This window comes from Calypte anna, chromosome 2 (genome assembly GCF_003957555.1).
Source record: "Calypte anna isolate BGI_N300 chromosome 2, bCalAnn1_v1.p, whole genome shotgun sequence".
Taxonomy (NCBI): Eukaryota; Metazoa; Chordata; class Aves; order Apodiformes; family Trochilidae; genus Calypte; species Calypte anna.
In genome coordinates, this window is record NC_044245.1 from 99,497,886 (window position 1) to 99,514,952 (window position 17,067).

At 40.3% G+C, this 17,067-nt stretch overlaps 1 protein-coding gene across 1 annotated transcript in view; it reads right to left on the reverse strand.

Moving 5' to 3' along the window:
* RAB31 (RAB31, member RAS oncogene family) overlaps nucleotides 1-17,067 on the reverse strand; it is a 63,909-nt gene that overhangs the window by 18,095 nt on the left and 28,747 nt on the right. The window contains exons 3-5 of the mRNA XM_030445340.1: nucleotides 14,802-14,883; nucleotides 2,028-2,099; nucleotides 113-219 (exon numbers count right to left, since the gene is read on the reverse strand). Of these exons, the coding sequence (XP_030301200.1) occupies nucleotides 113-219; nucleotides 2,028-2,099; nucleotides 14,802-14,883 (261 nt within the window). The remainder of the gene's footprint in view (nucleotides 1-112; nucleotides 220-2,027; nucleotides 2,100-14,801; nucleotides 14,884-17,067) is intronic.

Below are 17,067 nucleotides of genomic sequence, written 5' to 3' on the forward strand. Positions count from 1 at the left end.
TAGATTTGACCAAAACTAAATACTCTTATAACAATGAAACAAATTGTTTACCTGAAGGAAGGAAACAATATAGTTTCTACAATCCAAGGAACCATGAAAATGGATGTATTACCTGATATCAGAAAGATCACATTTGTTTCCAGCGATGGCCATTACAATATTTTCAGGACCATGTTCTTTTAGTTCTTTCACCCATTTCTTCAAAGTATGAAAAGAATCCTAAGTACAATAAATAACAAATAAGCTAAGAGTATAGGTTTTTGTTGATGCATTTGCTCATTTCTTAAAGTTATAGCAACACAGCTTTAACACTATCAATGCAATAATAGTTTCATAGATCACAAGGAATCTTGTATCTATGTAATCTGCTTTTCAAACTTTAGGTTTTCATCTTGGACATATTCCTCTTTGCTTGCCTTTGCCTCTGCCCCCCAACAAAGCAGCACTGGATGTTTTTCTTAAACTTGCAGTGATCAAGAAAGCACCACAGCAAGTTTTTAAAGTTTGGCTAGTAGTTAATTTCCTTCATTTTTCATGTGAGCATCAGCTGTCTTAATTTCTGCTTCTGTTCAGTGGATTGCCACCTCAATCACTGTCATATTTCTGGTAACAGCTGAGAGAGCTTTCATAGTGACTCTCTTCCCCCTTGCATTTCTGAATTCATGATCTGGTAAACTTCAATTTACCCATTATGAAACCAGAGAGGTGACAATTCTCTTGGCTTTTTCCCTCCAAGTACAAAATTCAAACACTGTTTGATGCTACCTCCCTCTTAGTAGTAAATTTTCTATTTCTTTACGCAAATGATATAGTAGCATTAAAATCACTTTTGTTCCTAGAGATTCTAATTACAATGCATGATTGAAATTATTACTGAGACTCAAAGTGAGCTCCAAAATATTTTAAATAATTTTTCCCCTTCAGACTTGCACATAAGAGTTGTGTCTAAATCAGTGATGGGCTGGATCAGTATCACTGGAGGTAGAGCACTGTAAGTCATGTGGTAGAAAAACATCCACTCTGCTTTAATGGTCAATGCTGAATATTCAACATCACACACTGACCTTCTTCTCCCCTTTAGCCTTAAAGCAGTTCCACATTATTCTTGGAGAAAAGTTGGCAAAACAAAATTCTACCATTCCAATGCATTACACAATCAACTCTATTTAAATTAAAATAAGTATCAATCCATCACAATTCACTCTTCCTCATCTTTTCATGGCAAATTAGCAACGGGGAACAGTACTGCTGTGCAACAGTGGCCACCATCATCAACCACAGATCATTACACTAATGTGCTGGAGAACCAGCTCAGCCCCCTCAACCTACTAGAAAATAATTCAATTGTCAGGAAAGGAATAAAATGCTAGTGAACTGTCAAGACCACCCACCCATTAACGCCTCCTCTAACTCAGCTTTATCATCAGGGATTTCTTTCCAAAGCAGTGGAAGAGGAATTCAGCTAGAACCTCCTAGCCCCCTCTCTGGATGAGAAATGAGCAAGGGTCATTTAAGATCTGAAAATACAATTTTCATTCCAAATCAACAATGTTGAGACAAAGTTCAGAGACCTAACACATTGCTACTGGTTTCACATTTAAAACATGAATCCCGCAAAGCAATCATGATATTATATGCTTAGTTGAAACCAGTTAATCCTAAAATCAGTAATATGCAAACTATTGGATTTCAGTACAGTTGATTCATCTGCTTTTTGTAGCAAAAAGTCAATTCAGAGCACACAGGTGGTGATGATGGGAGCAGGTATTGCAGGAAACTTTGACAAAATGCAGTCTCCAACTGTTTGTCTAGATGAAGTTTAAACAACATGGAAGCAGAATTTTAGATACCATTTTTAAGGCAGTTGGACACCTCCATCCAAACCTACACAAACTACCAAAGCAAATAAACCCCACTGACATGGGCAGGAATTAACAGATAAATACTTCTGCAGTTGTGGATTTTGATTCCAACTCTGGCACAAGCAGAGGAGTTAAGACAGGCACAAAGTGTACAGAAGGCCTTACCTGCTTGGTGATATCATAAACTATCACGGCTGCTGCTGAACCTCGGTAGTACATTGGAGCCAAGGAATGAAACTGTTAAAACATAATACCCACCCCCCAAAAAAAAAAGTATAATTAATAAATCAGAACCATCACACTTTCTCAGGTCACAAAGACTTGCCGTGGCAGAACCACTAACTTTTTTTCATACCACAGAGAACAGATGTCTTTGGTAGTTGCCCATCTCTCATTTTCCTTAAGTGCCAAGGAAGCAGAGCTCCTTAACTTTTCATAGAATCATAGAATCATAGAATCATAGAATTGGCTGGGTTGGAAGGGACCTCAGAGATCATTGAGTCCAACCCTTGAACCACCATTGCGGTTGCTAGACCATGGCACTGAGTGCCACATCCAGGCTCTTTTTAAATATCTCCAGGGATGGAGAATCCACTACTTCCCTGGGCAGCTGTGCTCCATCCTGCTGGATTTATGCCATCAGCACTTACTGATTCAATGCATCTTTTCCATTACAGGGCATGGACTCTAAGGACAAGTTTTGATGTGAAAATCACCTGCATTTGTGAGCCTAACCTGACAGCAGATACATCCCTTCCCCTCGCAAACAGCAATGTGTTGCTTTGCAGTTGCAACAGATTTGATTTAGATTGTGTTAGAGTTTTATAAAACACTGCAAATCAGTCAGATAAAATTAACTTGTCAGAAAAATTGGAAAACCTGTCATGTTTAGCTGTCCTGTGCTGTGACAGGTGTTTTGAAAAAACATGGGTTCTTGCAGTTCAAGTTACTCTCTAGCTTTTTGTTTCAAGGGAAACACCCTTTAAAGAAAAAAAACCAAACAAGTGATAAATATTTTTATAACAAGAGCTTGCCAATGAACAGAGTATTTTTCATATTTTACCATGACTAAGCAGCTGATTTAGAATTTCAGCTTGTAATTATAGAGAGAAAGGAAGTAAAAAAGTCTGCTGATTCAACAAAACTTAGTCTTAAGCAAACCCAAACCAATCTTTCTTGGAAAATACATTTAGTCTCACTGTAGTCAACACAGTCATTTTACAATTTTTTATTTGTAAAGGCAACTGCAAAAGCTTCATATAAAACTGCAGTGGATAACTGAGGTCAATTCCTAAATCAAATGCATTATTAGGGCAAGGTATGCATCTCACTGCCCAGTGCACATGCAGGGATCCATGTGTTGCATTACAAATCTCTGCAGATTTACAGATCTTTTTCTCAGAACTGCATAGAATCACAGAATTATTGAGGCTGGAAAAGACTTCTGAGATCATCAAGTCCAACCTGTGACCTAAGTGCATTACTATGATCTAATGCACTTACAGACTGAGCATTTAGACACAGCAGCCTTCATATTTCGTGCTGTTTTATGTGCAATGTTTAAAACCAGTTGTTTGTAAAATTGGTTTATTTACCAGTTTGTAAGCTATTTATTAGAGGCCATACATCCCAGCTCAAGGTCGATACTTTCTCTTATAACAGTAAGGATGCACAGCAGCAGTGACAGATGGTCAAATACTGAAGTGTTTTGGGGAGAGAGGCGGGTGGGAGAACTCATTAATAGGATAAAACAGCAGGAAGGAGGATGAGAAAAAGAGGAATCGGTCAAGAAGTATGGTCTGTAGAAAAGGGATTGGCCAAGACCCTGAGGGATCTGGGTAGATGAGTGCCTTCTGGGCTTTTTGTGTGTGGCTTTATTATTTGCATGTTTAATGCAATAAATGCTTTCCAGAATTTTTAGGGTTCCAGATCATCATAGAAAATTTCTAATATGTTGCATGAAAGTACCCTGGAAATCAGGGACCTCAACTGTAGAGAGGAGATCTGATCTTTCACGGTGTATGCACACTCCTCCCAGTTTGTAAACTCCTGGAAATAAAACCAACATACGTTACACACAAGCTGATTTGGCTTTAATCTATATTACAAGGTATTAATGAATTTACAAAGAGCTCTCGGATAACAGCAATCACACTTCACAGGAGCCATGCAGTTAAATTCACATGCTTCAAGTTCCTTCAATACCAACCCAGAAAGCACACTGAGAACCTGTGAGACACCTTGGGAATTCCTCTCTTTTCTTTTGACCAGGTGACTTCATAATAGCAGCTACGTGGAAGAATCCTGCCAGTGTTAGGGTCAGAAAGTAAAGAATTAAAATAATAAAAAAAAAAAAAACAAAACAAAAAACAAAAAACCAAAAAGAAAAGCAGACCTCTTCCACTGGATCCCAAGCTGGTAGGTTTTAATGGATCCAGGATGCAAACTACCATTTTTTGGTAGGATTCCTTTTTAGATGGATTCCCAAACCAGCTTATGCATCAGATATGCCCCAGACTCAGCCAAAAGGAAGGGAGGGGAAGGGTGGCTGAGAAAAAGCAGGAAGGGCAGGACCAGTAGAAGCCAGATTCTCATCGGTTCATTGCACACTCAAATAGCTCTGCACTTGGAAGAACCACTTTGTGCACATCTCTGCTGGTACAGCCTACTGCCACTGGTAGGCTTACTAATTTTTTTCTAAAATTAAAGAAATAATCCTTTTAAATAGATGCAGGTAAAATATAGAAAACAAGGGAAACTTCTCTTGAAACATTTTTGGAAATGTATCACTTCAACAAGATTTCAGCAACAAATGCTAAAGGATGTCAAAGTATGTTTGACCTCCTCCTTGTGTCAAGAAACAAAAAGGGGTGACCAGAAGGGGAATGTAGTTCTCCTGCTACTTAAGATAAAATAATCTACTTAAATATTCTGGTTCCTCACAAGCTTGGAAAGAGGGAGGGCAAGACCACAGCAAGCTAGGCTTGGAAAGGCAACAGCCTTTGAAAGGCACTCAGTTTCAGGACTTGCTGTTAACACCTAACTATGACCTCCCTACACTACTGTACTGAAAATCTATTTACTTTCTCATCTGACAGGGCAGTTATTTCCTCTTTTGCTATAGCAATATTTTAACTCTAAGGCCTTTTTAGATAGAACATTCCATCTATATTTGGGCATGTAACTTCAGGATTATTTTGTTTGTTGTTAATATTGAGTGATAGATTTTGTCTGATGTGTAAATTCACATTCCTATTTGGATAAACCTGATACTCAAGATTTAATATTTTACATTGCACAAAATGACCAAAATGGGACTAGAGTGTATCTTAATGCAATTTCCTAATGTCTGTAAGGAAAAAAAAAAGTACTTGGAAATTATTTAATAACAACTGAAAGGACACTGGTGCGTCAGTTAGCACAGTACAGAATATTCAATAAAAACAAAATTAAATCCCAGTTGTCATTCTCTTGTACAGTCTAATAAACAAACATGATGATACACCCAGTCAAAAAAAATCACTGTTGTCCACAAGAAAACAGGAAAAGACTCTTTGCAACACTGACTGAATCAAGAAGGGTTGAAAAATTGTAACTCTGAGTAAGCTGCATGATCTAATAACTGATTCTTAACAAATGTATTTTATGAGCATGGATTTTCCAACATCACAAACATAGTAGTAAAAAATATTATGTAAATAATAATGCATATTTAGTGCTTTTTTTTCTTTAAATCAGTGCCCAAAAGCAAAGTCCTCTTGAACATTTATCTGGCCTAATTACCTGGAAAAAGAGTCAGGCAAAATTGATTAAAGGGCTACAAACCACTAATGTGCACATTTTTCACCTGCCAAGGACCAAATGTGGGACAGACACCCAAAACAAGTGACACACAAAAAAATCAGCTCTCAAAATTAAATCTCACAGGACTACCTTCTGTATTATGAATTACAGTGTCCATAACCTTGATTTTATAGCTCAGTATTTCTGTACCCAGTAATTCCCAAGAACACCGGGAGAAAGAGAAGCAGTTTGAGATCTGGCATGAGAACAACCCTGCTTCTCAACAAGTGCCAACTAAAGCACTGGGGCAACCACTCTTGGCTCTGCCACATGGACACCCAGGTCACAACCCAGCTTGCAAGGGGAGTCACTGCCCTGTCCCAAGCAGCATGCTGGCACATCACTGCTGCCTGCAGCTAGCAGCAGCTCACATCAGTGTGGACTAAGAGGTAATCGTAGACCCAAAGGAGTCATCTATCAGCTCCCAACATCACAAACAACCATGCTCCCAACATGTTTTAAAAGCTGACTGAGATTAACCCTAAAACCACCTGTTTGTTTGTTGTTGTTTTTTCCCCATGGAGTTCCTATGGGGAGCATTTTATTTTGACAAATAATAACATTCTGAATTGCTGGTTCCTAAATTTCTTGTAATTTACTTGCATCTTGACTTACTAGAATTCAAGTATCAGACCTTATTTTTAGCTAAAATATGAACATAAAGCAGTCTTGCAGTCTTAACTTTGCAGTCTTAACAGAGTCTTCCAGTCCACATATAAGGTAATGGGGACAAGGCAGCATTTAATTGTTTTTTTCTGTGACTGGTCCAGCTTCAAATCATCTCTCCTAACTGCATATGACCACGTTCATATGTGTTCTAGACATTAACTGTACTTCTCCTAACACATAACCAAACATAAAACCCCACCTACTGATACTACTTGTCCTGGTTTGGGCCAGGATAAAGATGATTTTCTGTCTTGTACTTTTGCTTTTAGCTAAGTCTCTTGTAAGCAGTTGCACTTGCTGAAATTAACAGCAAGTTTCTCAGACAGTGTGTGCTTCTAGGACTGATAACACTTGATGTTTATAGTTACTACTAGAGACTGGTGTGCAGAGCCAAGGACACTGCTCAGCTCTGAGGAAAACTTTTACCCTCCAGAAGGAAGAAAGAGGTCCCACCTGCAGCCCTTCCTTGGGGAGGAACAGACAAGATAGATGCCAGAATTGACCAAACAGAGTATTCCATCCCATATACGTCATACTCAGTATAAATTTGAAGGATCACGAGGGCCAAGCCAGATTTCCTGCTTCCAGCTTCCAGCTGCCTGCCCTTCCTGCCTTTCCTGCTTCCCTTCCTTCACCCGGCATCCTGGGAGGATTCCGTCCATTCCTCTGCCTGTGGTCCTGATCCGTGCCAGCCCATATCTGTGTGTTCCTGCCTCCAGTTCCCGACTGCTGCTGACTCCAGGAGTCCAGCCTGGACTTTCCCAGGGCTGCCCTGCAGCCTCGGTGGTGACGTGAGAGTTACTGGGGGGAGAAGGGGGAGGAACATGGTATCCATTTTCCTGTATGTTTGTATATATTTAGGTTTTTTTCGTATTTATCATTACTGTTTCATTAAAGTTGTGTAGTTTAGTTTCCAACCCATAAGTCTGTCTTCCTTATTCTCTCTCCTTTCTTTATCAGGGAAGAGAGAGAGATTAATAGAGAGTGTCTGTTACTTGGTTTAATTGCTGGGCCAGTGTTAAACCCTGACACTACTGAATTTCAATCCCTCCTTTCCTACTAATTTCCACCATGTCCTTCTAGGCACTGGGAATACCTCTCATCATTTTATAATGAGTGAACTATCATTAGCAGCTCACTGAATACAGAAATTTAGAAGTCCTGTGCCTTTCATTCAGTATCCACAAAAAGTTTGCCTTTTTTTTTCCCCTCTCTAGTTCCTCTACCAACACATCCACTTCACACTTGCGCTTCGTCATCTCTGCCACTGAGGAAGAAGAAGTGAGGCCACACGCACATTATGAAATTTCCTCTGAAAACACATCTTCTGTTCCTCCCAGCATCCAACAAGAAGCTGCTGAACCTTCACAGCTCTACAGTCCTGCAGCATAGGGGGTGAATTCAGTCTTAGGTAGTGCAAACACTAGTTCAGCATAACCAGAGTTGCCCTCATTGAACTCAGGAGTAATATGGGATTCTGCAACCCCTGATCTGGCCATTTGAAGCCAAAAGAAACTTTGCCCTTGCAAAGGGCAGAAAAATGGAACCAACCCACCATTAAGGAACTTAACAACAATTTAGAAGTTTTCTAAGGGTTAGCTTTCTGTTTCCTGTGCATATTTGGCTGTAGGTAATGCTTTTCAAGTTTCCTCTGTACTAACCATCCAAAACAGGGAAGAAGAAAAACCCACAGAGTAGCCATATTTCAATACTTACAAGAGAAAAACAAATTCAATGCCAATCACACCCAAGCTGTGGCAGTGAAAGCCTCTTAGACAATTCTTCTGCAGTGCTGACTTAGAAAGCAAAACAGAGGTTAAATCAATACAGGAATGGAAACCTACCACTCCTGCCTATTTATATGGAGGCTGACAAATGCTGCTGAAGACAGCCAGGATTCAGTCAATCTGCCAGGCACAGCAGGGAACACTCAATTCATGTCTGCAGCTCTGGGCACCATCCTGTAGTGCTACACCCAGTGCTGGCGTACTGCCACAGCAGGGCTGCCTCCTCCAAACTCCATAGCCAAAAGGGAGAAAAAAAAAAAAAACCAAACCTCAAAACCACCACCACCAAAACCCCACAAACCCTCTTCTGGGTTGCTTTTTCCATCCTAGGCTGTAAAGAACATCACTTGTTCTTGCTGCAGAAGGACTGTAATTCTGCCTACAAGCAGGGCTGGAAAGGGTAAGGATGCAGAGGGTAAGCAGAACCAGGGAAGTGCTCAGGGAGCACTACACGCCTTCTCACATCAAGGGCTGAATTCAGCTAAGGCTTTTCCACATGGTGCCTTTTTCAAGAAGCTGCAGGTGCATAGCAGCACAAGATTTGCTTCCTGACAGCAGTAATCATTTGAATAGATATCATTCCCATTCTTAAGAAGCTGCTCTCTGACTGTGTATTTGCATGAGTGGACAAGACCAAACCTCTTGGTTCTTCTTGACGTCAGAGATCCATAACCTTTTTTTACTGGTGGTGCCATTAAGGACATGTAAGGACTGCCACAGCTTCTGGCCCTCTGCTAGACACTTTGGTGTGTGGCCCGTGACATAGCTCTGCAACATCCTTCCCCTTCCTAGGGCACAAACTCACGGGACTGTGACCAGAGACTGGGACTTTCCCACATCCACTTGCTCAGCAGTCTATTCTCAGCCCCCTCCAGGTGATGTCTTCTTTCTCCTGCTCTCAGCCCCTCCTGCCCCACAATCTCTTCAGTCCTGTCCCCAAATCCACCTGAAGCACATTCCTTATACTTTGGTCTCTCTTCCTACAGCCCCAACCAACTGTGGTTCTTGTCACAAAGAGTAAGGTAGACCCGTGCCAGCAACATGGTACCACCAGCCTGTGCAGGAATGCTCCCTGAACTGCTTCCATGGATCAAGAAAGAACCCACATGGGAAGAGTCAGAGGCTGCCACCATTGTGTCTGTGTTGCTCATTGCACTGCCCAGCTGCTACTCCTCTGCCTGGTCAAGTCTGGGCATTTAAACACCCCATTCCTGTCAACTTTGAGGCAGTGGCTGCTAATAAACAGAAAATCTGCGGTGACCAGAGAAGCAAAGGCAAAAAACAGAAGTGCCAAACAGATTATCCTGAAACATAAGCTTCTCACACAAGAAGTGGTTCAGGGAGGGATACAAAATTCCTGACATTCTCAGCTGGCAAAGAGCGAATGGAAAAATGTTATGCACGAAAGCCCCTATCAGATGCCATTTAGCATTTTATAACCTCGAGTAGTTTTTCCTACATGATTGAAGGCTGCTGTTCCAGTTCTCAGAATTTGAAAGCTGAATAAATCAGGAAAGATTTGCCTGTCTCGGACCTACAGATATTTTTTGCCAGTTAAATCGAAGAAGACATACACAGGTACATACATATGTATATGTAAGCATTTTTCTCAACTATGTAAAAATTCTTAGAGAAGGGGAAATTGCAACACTCTAGGATAATCTTTTGAAGATATTTTAAATAAGCGGAAACCAAACTTTTGCACCATCACAGAAGTGACCTGTGCTTGGCCCTTCTGAAGTTTACAGTTGTTAAACAAAGGATGCAAAAGGCACTACACCTAAACCATGTCTCACTGTCAAGCTACACACCCTACAAGTTTGTTGAAGCTTAAGAAAAAAACCACATCCACATGCATCTTTTAAACAATTTACCATGCTTTACTCTAAAATCAGTAAAAGTAACACATTCACTAACTAGCTTTAATGCTTCCCATGCTCTTCTTACAAATGCACATACTACCAAATCACCTGTTGCCCTTTCCAACATGCTGGCAGTAGCTCCCCACGGTGAGGTCCTTACACCACTTACAAAGAACTGCCTCCCCACTGACTGACCTGCAACTGACCAGAGCCACCTATAAAACCTGTAGAGCAAAATTCAGGCCATGTCTTGACTGCAGAAGTAATTCATGTCATTGACAGATGGTATGTCTTCTCAGGACAGTCTGCTTTTTTATTAGGTTGCTCAGCTTAGGGGAAAAATCTCAGGAAAGACTATGGCAAGGACGAGTCCTCCTCTCAAGGAGTATTTTCACCCCTTACCTTGTGAGACTATGTCTAAATCACCAAGACAACTACTGTTGCTGAGACAAGAGGGGGCTATAAAGTGCTGTAGATATCTCATCAGTCAGCCTCTTCCTGGAAATGGAGTTTAAAAAAAAAAAAAAAAAGCCCCACAACTCAGGGTAATGCCTATGAAAGTTTAAACTGAGGGAGTAATTGAGGCTCTTTCTATTAAACAAAATTAAAAATCCCAGAGTTCAACACAGTGAATTTTAAAAGGACAGAGATAAATTTTCCTGCCCTAGAAATGTGGCCCTCAGGCTTCCTAACTATTTGCTGCAATAGTTCTCAGCTGGCAAAATGGAAAGCTGGCAGCCACCCAAGGTATTCAAACAAAGCTTTGCAATTAGAAGCTACTTAAAGAGTATCATGAACCAAAATATATGCTAATAAAAACATCATTAACTAACTTGTGAAGAGACTCTTCTTAGGGGAGGGAATCTTCACTAACAATAATGTAACTGTTGTGCATTTAAGCCCAGAAGCTCATGGCAACAATTTATAGCTGATGGAGAAAAAGTGAGATAGTGACAAAAAAGTGACATTTGGAAATCAGTGGGGTGGAGGGAAAGTGACTGAAAAACAGAATAAAGTGAGCTTGCCTGATAGCACACCAACACAACTGGGTCTGCAGAGACCAGTACTTAGCCACAGAAAAGCAGGATTTTGTTAAGTATGCTGCCAGTTTATCATTCTCCCTACCCAAAAATGGGAAGAAAAAAAAAAAAAAAAAAAAAAGAGATAAAAGGATTAACAAGCTCTCTCCTTGGTGTAATCAAGAACAATGTGTATTTTCCACAGTGAGAGCTGCTGGAGAGCCATGTACCCCTCTCCAGGGTCTCCTCTGGGAAGCGTGCTGAGCTTTCACTCCCACCAAGGCTGTGACAGAAGTGCTTTTGATCTCCATTTTCTGCCACATTAATGTCATTCTGCAGCAGTGATATTTACTCATTATTTTGCACAAAATGGCAATTCTAGTTCCTTCTCTACCACCTACAATACCGAGTTTCCTGACACAAAAGAAATAAAACACTACAGCTAATATCCCTATGAATCTGTTTTCCATTATCAGCTTCTGACTGGCTGGCCTGTATATCAAGGGTCCTCAACACTCCTACAAGCTCTTAGTCCCAGTAAAGACCAGCTTTTTTGAAGGCTTGTGACATTACAAGTGGCCACCTGAAAGCTGATTTAAGGCCTCAAGGGGGTGCTGAGTCCTTCCAGCTGAGTTCTCTGAGCACCCAGGGCACAGTCCTCTTCAGAAGCAGCTGTTTGAATTTCCAGTTTCTCCAAGCTGACTGAAGGCAGGCAAGGAGGCACACTGGTCCTCACACAGAATTGCATAAATAAGGTTTTGTGACAAAGATACCGAAGAGTGGTTCCTCTACGCTCTCCAAGCTGGCAGTTTCCCACTCTGGTTCTCAGAGAAACTCAAGGAGAAGAAAACTCATAAAAAAGAGACACTCATGAGCAAGGAGCACAGAAGTGCTGCTGCTATTGTCACCACCTCTCTACTGCTCTACTACTGTTAATGGTTGCACTTAACTTTCAAGGATAAGCAAGGCTTTGGTTACATCTTACTCCAGGGAGCAGCAACAGCCCAAAGAAGGCTCCACATAGAATCATAGATTCTTTAAGTTTGGAAAAGACTTTCGAGATCATCAAGTCCAAATATAATCCAACTACCACAACCATAACCATATCTTAAAGCACCACATCTAAATACTTCTTGAACACCTCCAGGGATGGCGATTTCACCATGGGCACCCCATTCTAATGCCTCACAACTCCTTCAGTAAAGAAATTTTTCCTAATGTCCAACCTAAGCCCCCCCTGGCATGACTTAAACTCACTGCCTATTGTCCTATCACTAGCTACTTGGGAGGAGAAACCAACACTGGCTTCTCTACAACCTCCCTTCAAGTAGCTGTAGAGAGCAATAAGATCACCCCTAAGCCTTCTCCAGACTAAATAACCCCAGTCACATCAGCAACAGCTGGAAGAGCTGGGGAAGCAGAGAGTGCACCCACTCCAGAACAAGCACTGAAATCCTATGCTTGACCTTGTGTTGGGAAGAGCCAAGGCAAACGAAGGCCACGTTGCAAGCGCAGGAAATCCTAAACAGTGTTATCAGCAGCACAGCCAAACACTGACAAAACTTCCAGCCTTTCACACTGGAATGCAGAGCCTCACCAAAAATCACAAGGAAAAAGGCAAGGACAACAGCTCTCAAAACAGAAACACCACTCAGAAGACATTTCTTAGTTCACTGTGAAAAACAGCGGTAGGCCCAGGAGTTGGGGTAGCCTGAAAGCTTTGGGTCATCACTGTTGTTTACAGGATTAAAAAGAAGAAAATTAACAGGGGGAGAAATTTTGTCTTGAATAGCAGATCAGAAGAAGCAACACAAAGAAGACAAAGCAACTAGAATCCCAAATACAAATTAAAATGAACAAGCTATTGAGAAGCAGCATGTGTTTAGCTGTAAAATGGGGATATGCCTGTACAGAGAATGACCTGGAACAGTCTGGGCCTCCCCTAGGAAACTTGTCTGCCTTGGTAGCTGGCACTCAATACACATCAATTTTATTTACTGTATCACTCCAGTTTCCTAGAGGCTTAGTAAAGGACTGGGAATACAGTGTGCAAACACAGAAGAAAAATATCATCTCCGGCCTAAAGAGGTTATAATTCATGGGTGCACATAAATATCTGTAACATAACTTATCTGCAATAGATTCTGAGTAATTTAACAAGGTTTGTGGTGGTCACTGCTCATCGTTGTTGCACACACACACACACACACAAAAAAAAAAAAGAAAGGAAGAATACAGATGTTTGAAAAACAATAAGCTTAAAAAAATATGAGAGGAAACATAAGGGACTAGATAGGAAGGATGCATTTTTTTTGTCCAAGAGTCAGAGTTCCATCACAGATTTCCTGCCTCAAATGAGGCATCATTTCAGTAAACATGACTTTATTAATATTCACCTAATTTGAGAGTCTTCAGATTATTTTGGAAAATAGGTTAATAGCTATATCTAAATGTCAGGAACTGAGTTTGGTGTGCTAAGGGTCCAAAATTTAAAAAAAAAAAACAAACAACCAAAACCAACCAACCAACCAAACAAAAAAACCCATAACAAACAAAAGCAGAGCAGGGCAGTGAAGCAAAGAGAGGGGGAGAGAGAGAGAGAGCAAGGAAGCACAGGCCATGGGAAAAAAAACTGAACTTTTGTTACCTCTTGCAATAATTAGTCAGTTATCGGCTCCAGATTACGCAGAAATGAAACAAACACGATTCAAAGGCAGAAATGATGCTGTACTTCAAATATGGTTTTCAATATCCATTTTCCCATCATAAATAATACAGTGAATTACTAAGAGTCAACAGATCTCATCAGGGCCACTTTACATCATTCTGGGCATTGTAAATAAAAGCACAAGCATTTCCTGCTCTTAACAGCAAAAATCTTCACTGCCTGCAATTCACATACAAGGCACGGGCATTGCAGTGGAACATGACATAACTGTCTACATAAACATTTCATTTTATCCCAACCTAATATGAGCATAGCTACATTTTTCTATGAACAGCAACAGTGCAATTTCACAACCAAGTCTGAAGATATTTTAAAATGTATGAATGGGTTTTTCCATGTCTTTCAAGCTCAAAATAAATACTAAGAATTAAGAGAATATGCTCTGCAGTCAGCATATCACTGTGCATGATTGCCACTGGGGCTCTTAAAAGAAACAAATGACCAACCAGGCTTACACACAGTCAGTATGAACTACTGCCTGTAAACTCCACCATGGCTTTTTTAAGAAGCCAAAGCTTTCACTTCATGCACTTGAAAAATCAAGATGAAAACCCCAAGTGGTTCAGATTGCTGGTGTTCATTTCCAAAATAATAATGACAGACACTACCCATGCCCATATTCAATGTCCCAACTCAGGACAACTCTGGAATCACTACCCAAGCTCAGATCACCCACTAAGCCCATGGGCTGGAAGTCAAATGCTTTCCAGTGTCAATGAAAGCTGCCACACATAAATCTGATGGAATTAGAGGGGAGCTGTGACAGCTTGGGCACTGCCTAAGCTGTCTCAAGGAAAGTGGCTGACAGGTCACACCAGTCTTTTAAAATTCTTTTTAAGGCAAGTGGTATGGTCAGCCTGCCTCTGCATTTTCCCCACCTGTGAAACAGGAACCTATATATATCATGACTTGCAAAGATTCAATAGTTCTTACACCTGAAAAGTCTTCCGACAACGAAAGGTTTAGAAAAAGTACACCAACACATTAAAAGAGACTGGGATAATAAAGACATGTTGCAAAGTAATACTCACCCGTTCCTGACCAGCTGTGTCCCAGATTAGAAATTTATGAAGCTCATTCCCACAAGGCACAGTTTTAGTCATGAAGGACGCTCTGAAAAGAAGAAAGCAGAGGAAATTCATAATATGACCGTGACTCTGAATATGCAACATGCAGACTTCAGCCAGCTCTGCTTGGTTAGATTGCATATAGGGAAAGTCCAAAACGTTGAAAAAATGCCTACAGTTTTCTAAGATAAAATATACAATACCTATGTAAGCATTCTAAAAGAAGGGAAAAACCTCTGAGGTTCAGAGTGCTCCTGCCATTCACACTTAGCTTCTGCTACTTGCTAGCTCCATCTTCTCAGTGATATGGACCTGAGAAAAAGGCATCAGCCAGCATCATACCAGGTAATGAACCCACAACTTTTGAGTTAAATCTAGGAGACTGGAGCACCAGGGAGCAGACAAGTCACCTGCTGGAATGCACATTGTGAACAAATGGAAAAACATTCTTTTCTCAACTCAGGTGAACACATCTTTGTGACTTCTTTTATTTTTGGTAGAAAATGAGATTTGTCTGTGTTGCACAGTGTGATTTTTCTTCTTTTAGGAAAAAGAGTTACAAATACATAGGCTTTTTCTATATTGAGGCATTTGAATTGAAAGCTGACTAGGAATTACTCCCTGAATCTGGTAATTTATTTTTCTTCCCATTCTATCTGGATACTGCCAAATAACTTCTGCTGTGCTATGTTTTTTTTCTTAGCTCATAAAAATGCATTTCATAGAATGCACTGTTATTACAAATACATCAATTGACATATGACTGATCAAAACATTTCTTGAGAATGTTCTCCTCTACAGCCATCTTCAGATTGCTCAGATTTAATAATGCTGCATTGCTCATAAAAATATTAAGGGATGCAAAAAAACACTACATTTTCTTTGTTTATTTTCAGTGTGTCCTTTCAGTTGTCACTTTTCTTAAAGCATTAAGCAACATTTTATAGCTTCAAAAACACAACTTTAGAAATTCAGCAGCTACTGTAGATTGCAATGTCTGTATATTTAAAACTTAATTTGGACAAAATAAAACAAAAAACCTTATCTATACACAGACAAGTAATAGCACCTGTGTGCAAGCTAGATTTCATATTTTAATCCTCAAAAAGAAAAATATTTTCCCTCTCCTACCATAATTACAAAAATTTAAAGGCTCGGTGGTTCTTTTTCCAATTTTACCAGAAGACATCTACTTAGCAACAACAATGGCTTGGGGAAAAAGGCTGCTGATAGCTTAGAAGAACCACTCAAGTTCCCATCAATTCCTTCAGTGAAAACAAGTGTCCTTCAGTCAATAATGTTATTTGTTACATGCTTCCTTTTCTCTCTGTCCATTTTTCTCTAGCCATTACTTTTAGGAGTCCAACATTGTCCTGGAACTTCAATGTGTGTGACTTCCAGCTGAGACTCCTTCATGCATCAAAAGGCAGAGCTTTGGAAGATACTCTCTAACCCTCTGAGCAACACACAACAGTCAGTACCAGCCCTTTACAGATTATTTAAAACAGCTTTAGCACACAAACCAGATCAGCTCTTCCCACCCAAATTATGCCTTTGTGAACATTACATATCACCTTCCTTTCCCATAAGAGATAACTTTTCAAAATTTTCCGGGTAACACTGGACTTCACACATTTATCTCTAAGATGTTAAAAGAAAGAAAGTATGATTTAAAACCAACTACAGGACAAAGGCTTCTGATGGTCTGACACAAGGAAACTTGACATTTTTTAGATTGAGCAGGTGGGAGTTAATTATATTTATTCCTATTTTGTTCCTATATTTGTTCCTATTTTGAGAAAGACAGGAAAATGTAACATGTCCTAAACCTATAAGAAAGCATGTTCACATCTGAGACAGGACACTGTACACCTTCCAGCCCAGCCTGTCAGGACTCACAACGTAGGTACAATAAAGAGCTCCCCGTGGTTCTCCTGACTGTACACAGCCATGGGGTGTCCTGGTAATCGTGCAAATCACAGCCTACTAGGGTTGTAGGATTTTAGTTCTTCAGGCCCCGAGGATCAGATTTGATAACTCACTAGCAGTGGGAAATAAAGTGATTTTAATCCTAACGTCCTACGATCAAAACGCAATCTGAAGTGGTAAGGTCTTGAGAAGGCAAAAAGAAAAGGAAACCAAACAAGAAAGACATCTAAGAATCTCTTGGTGTAAGACAGGGAAGAAAAACAAAACAGAACAGCTGGAAGTCACAACACCCAGCACAGAT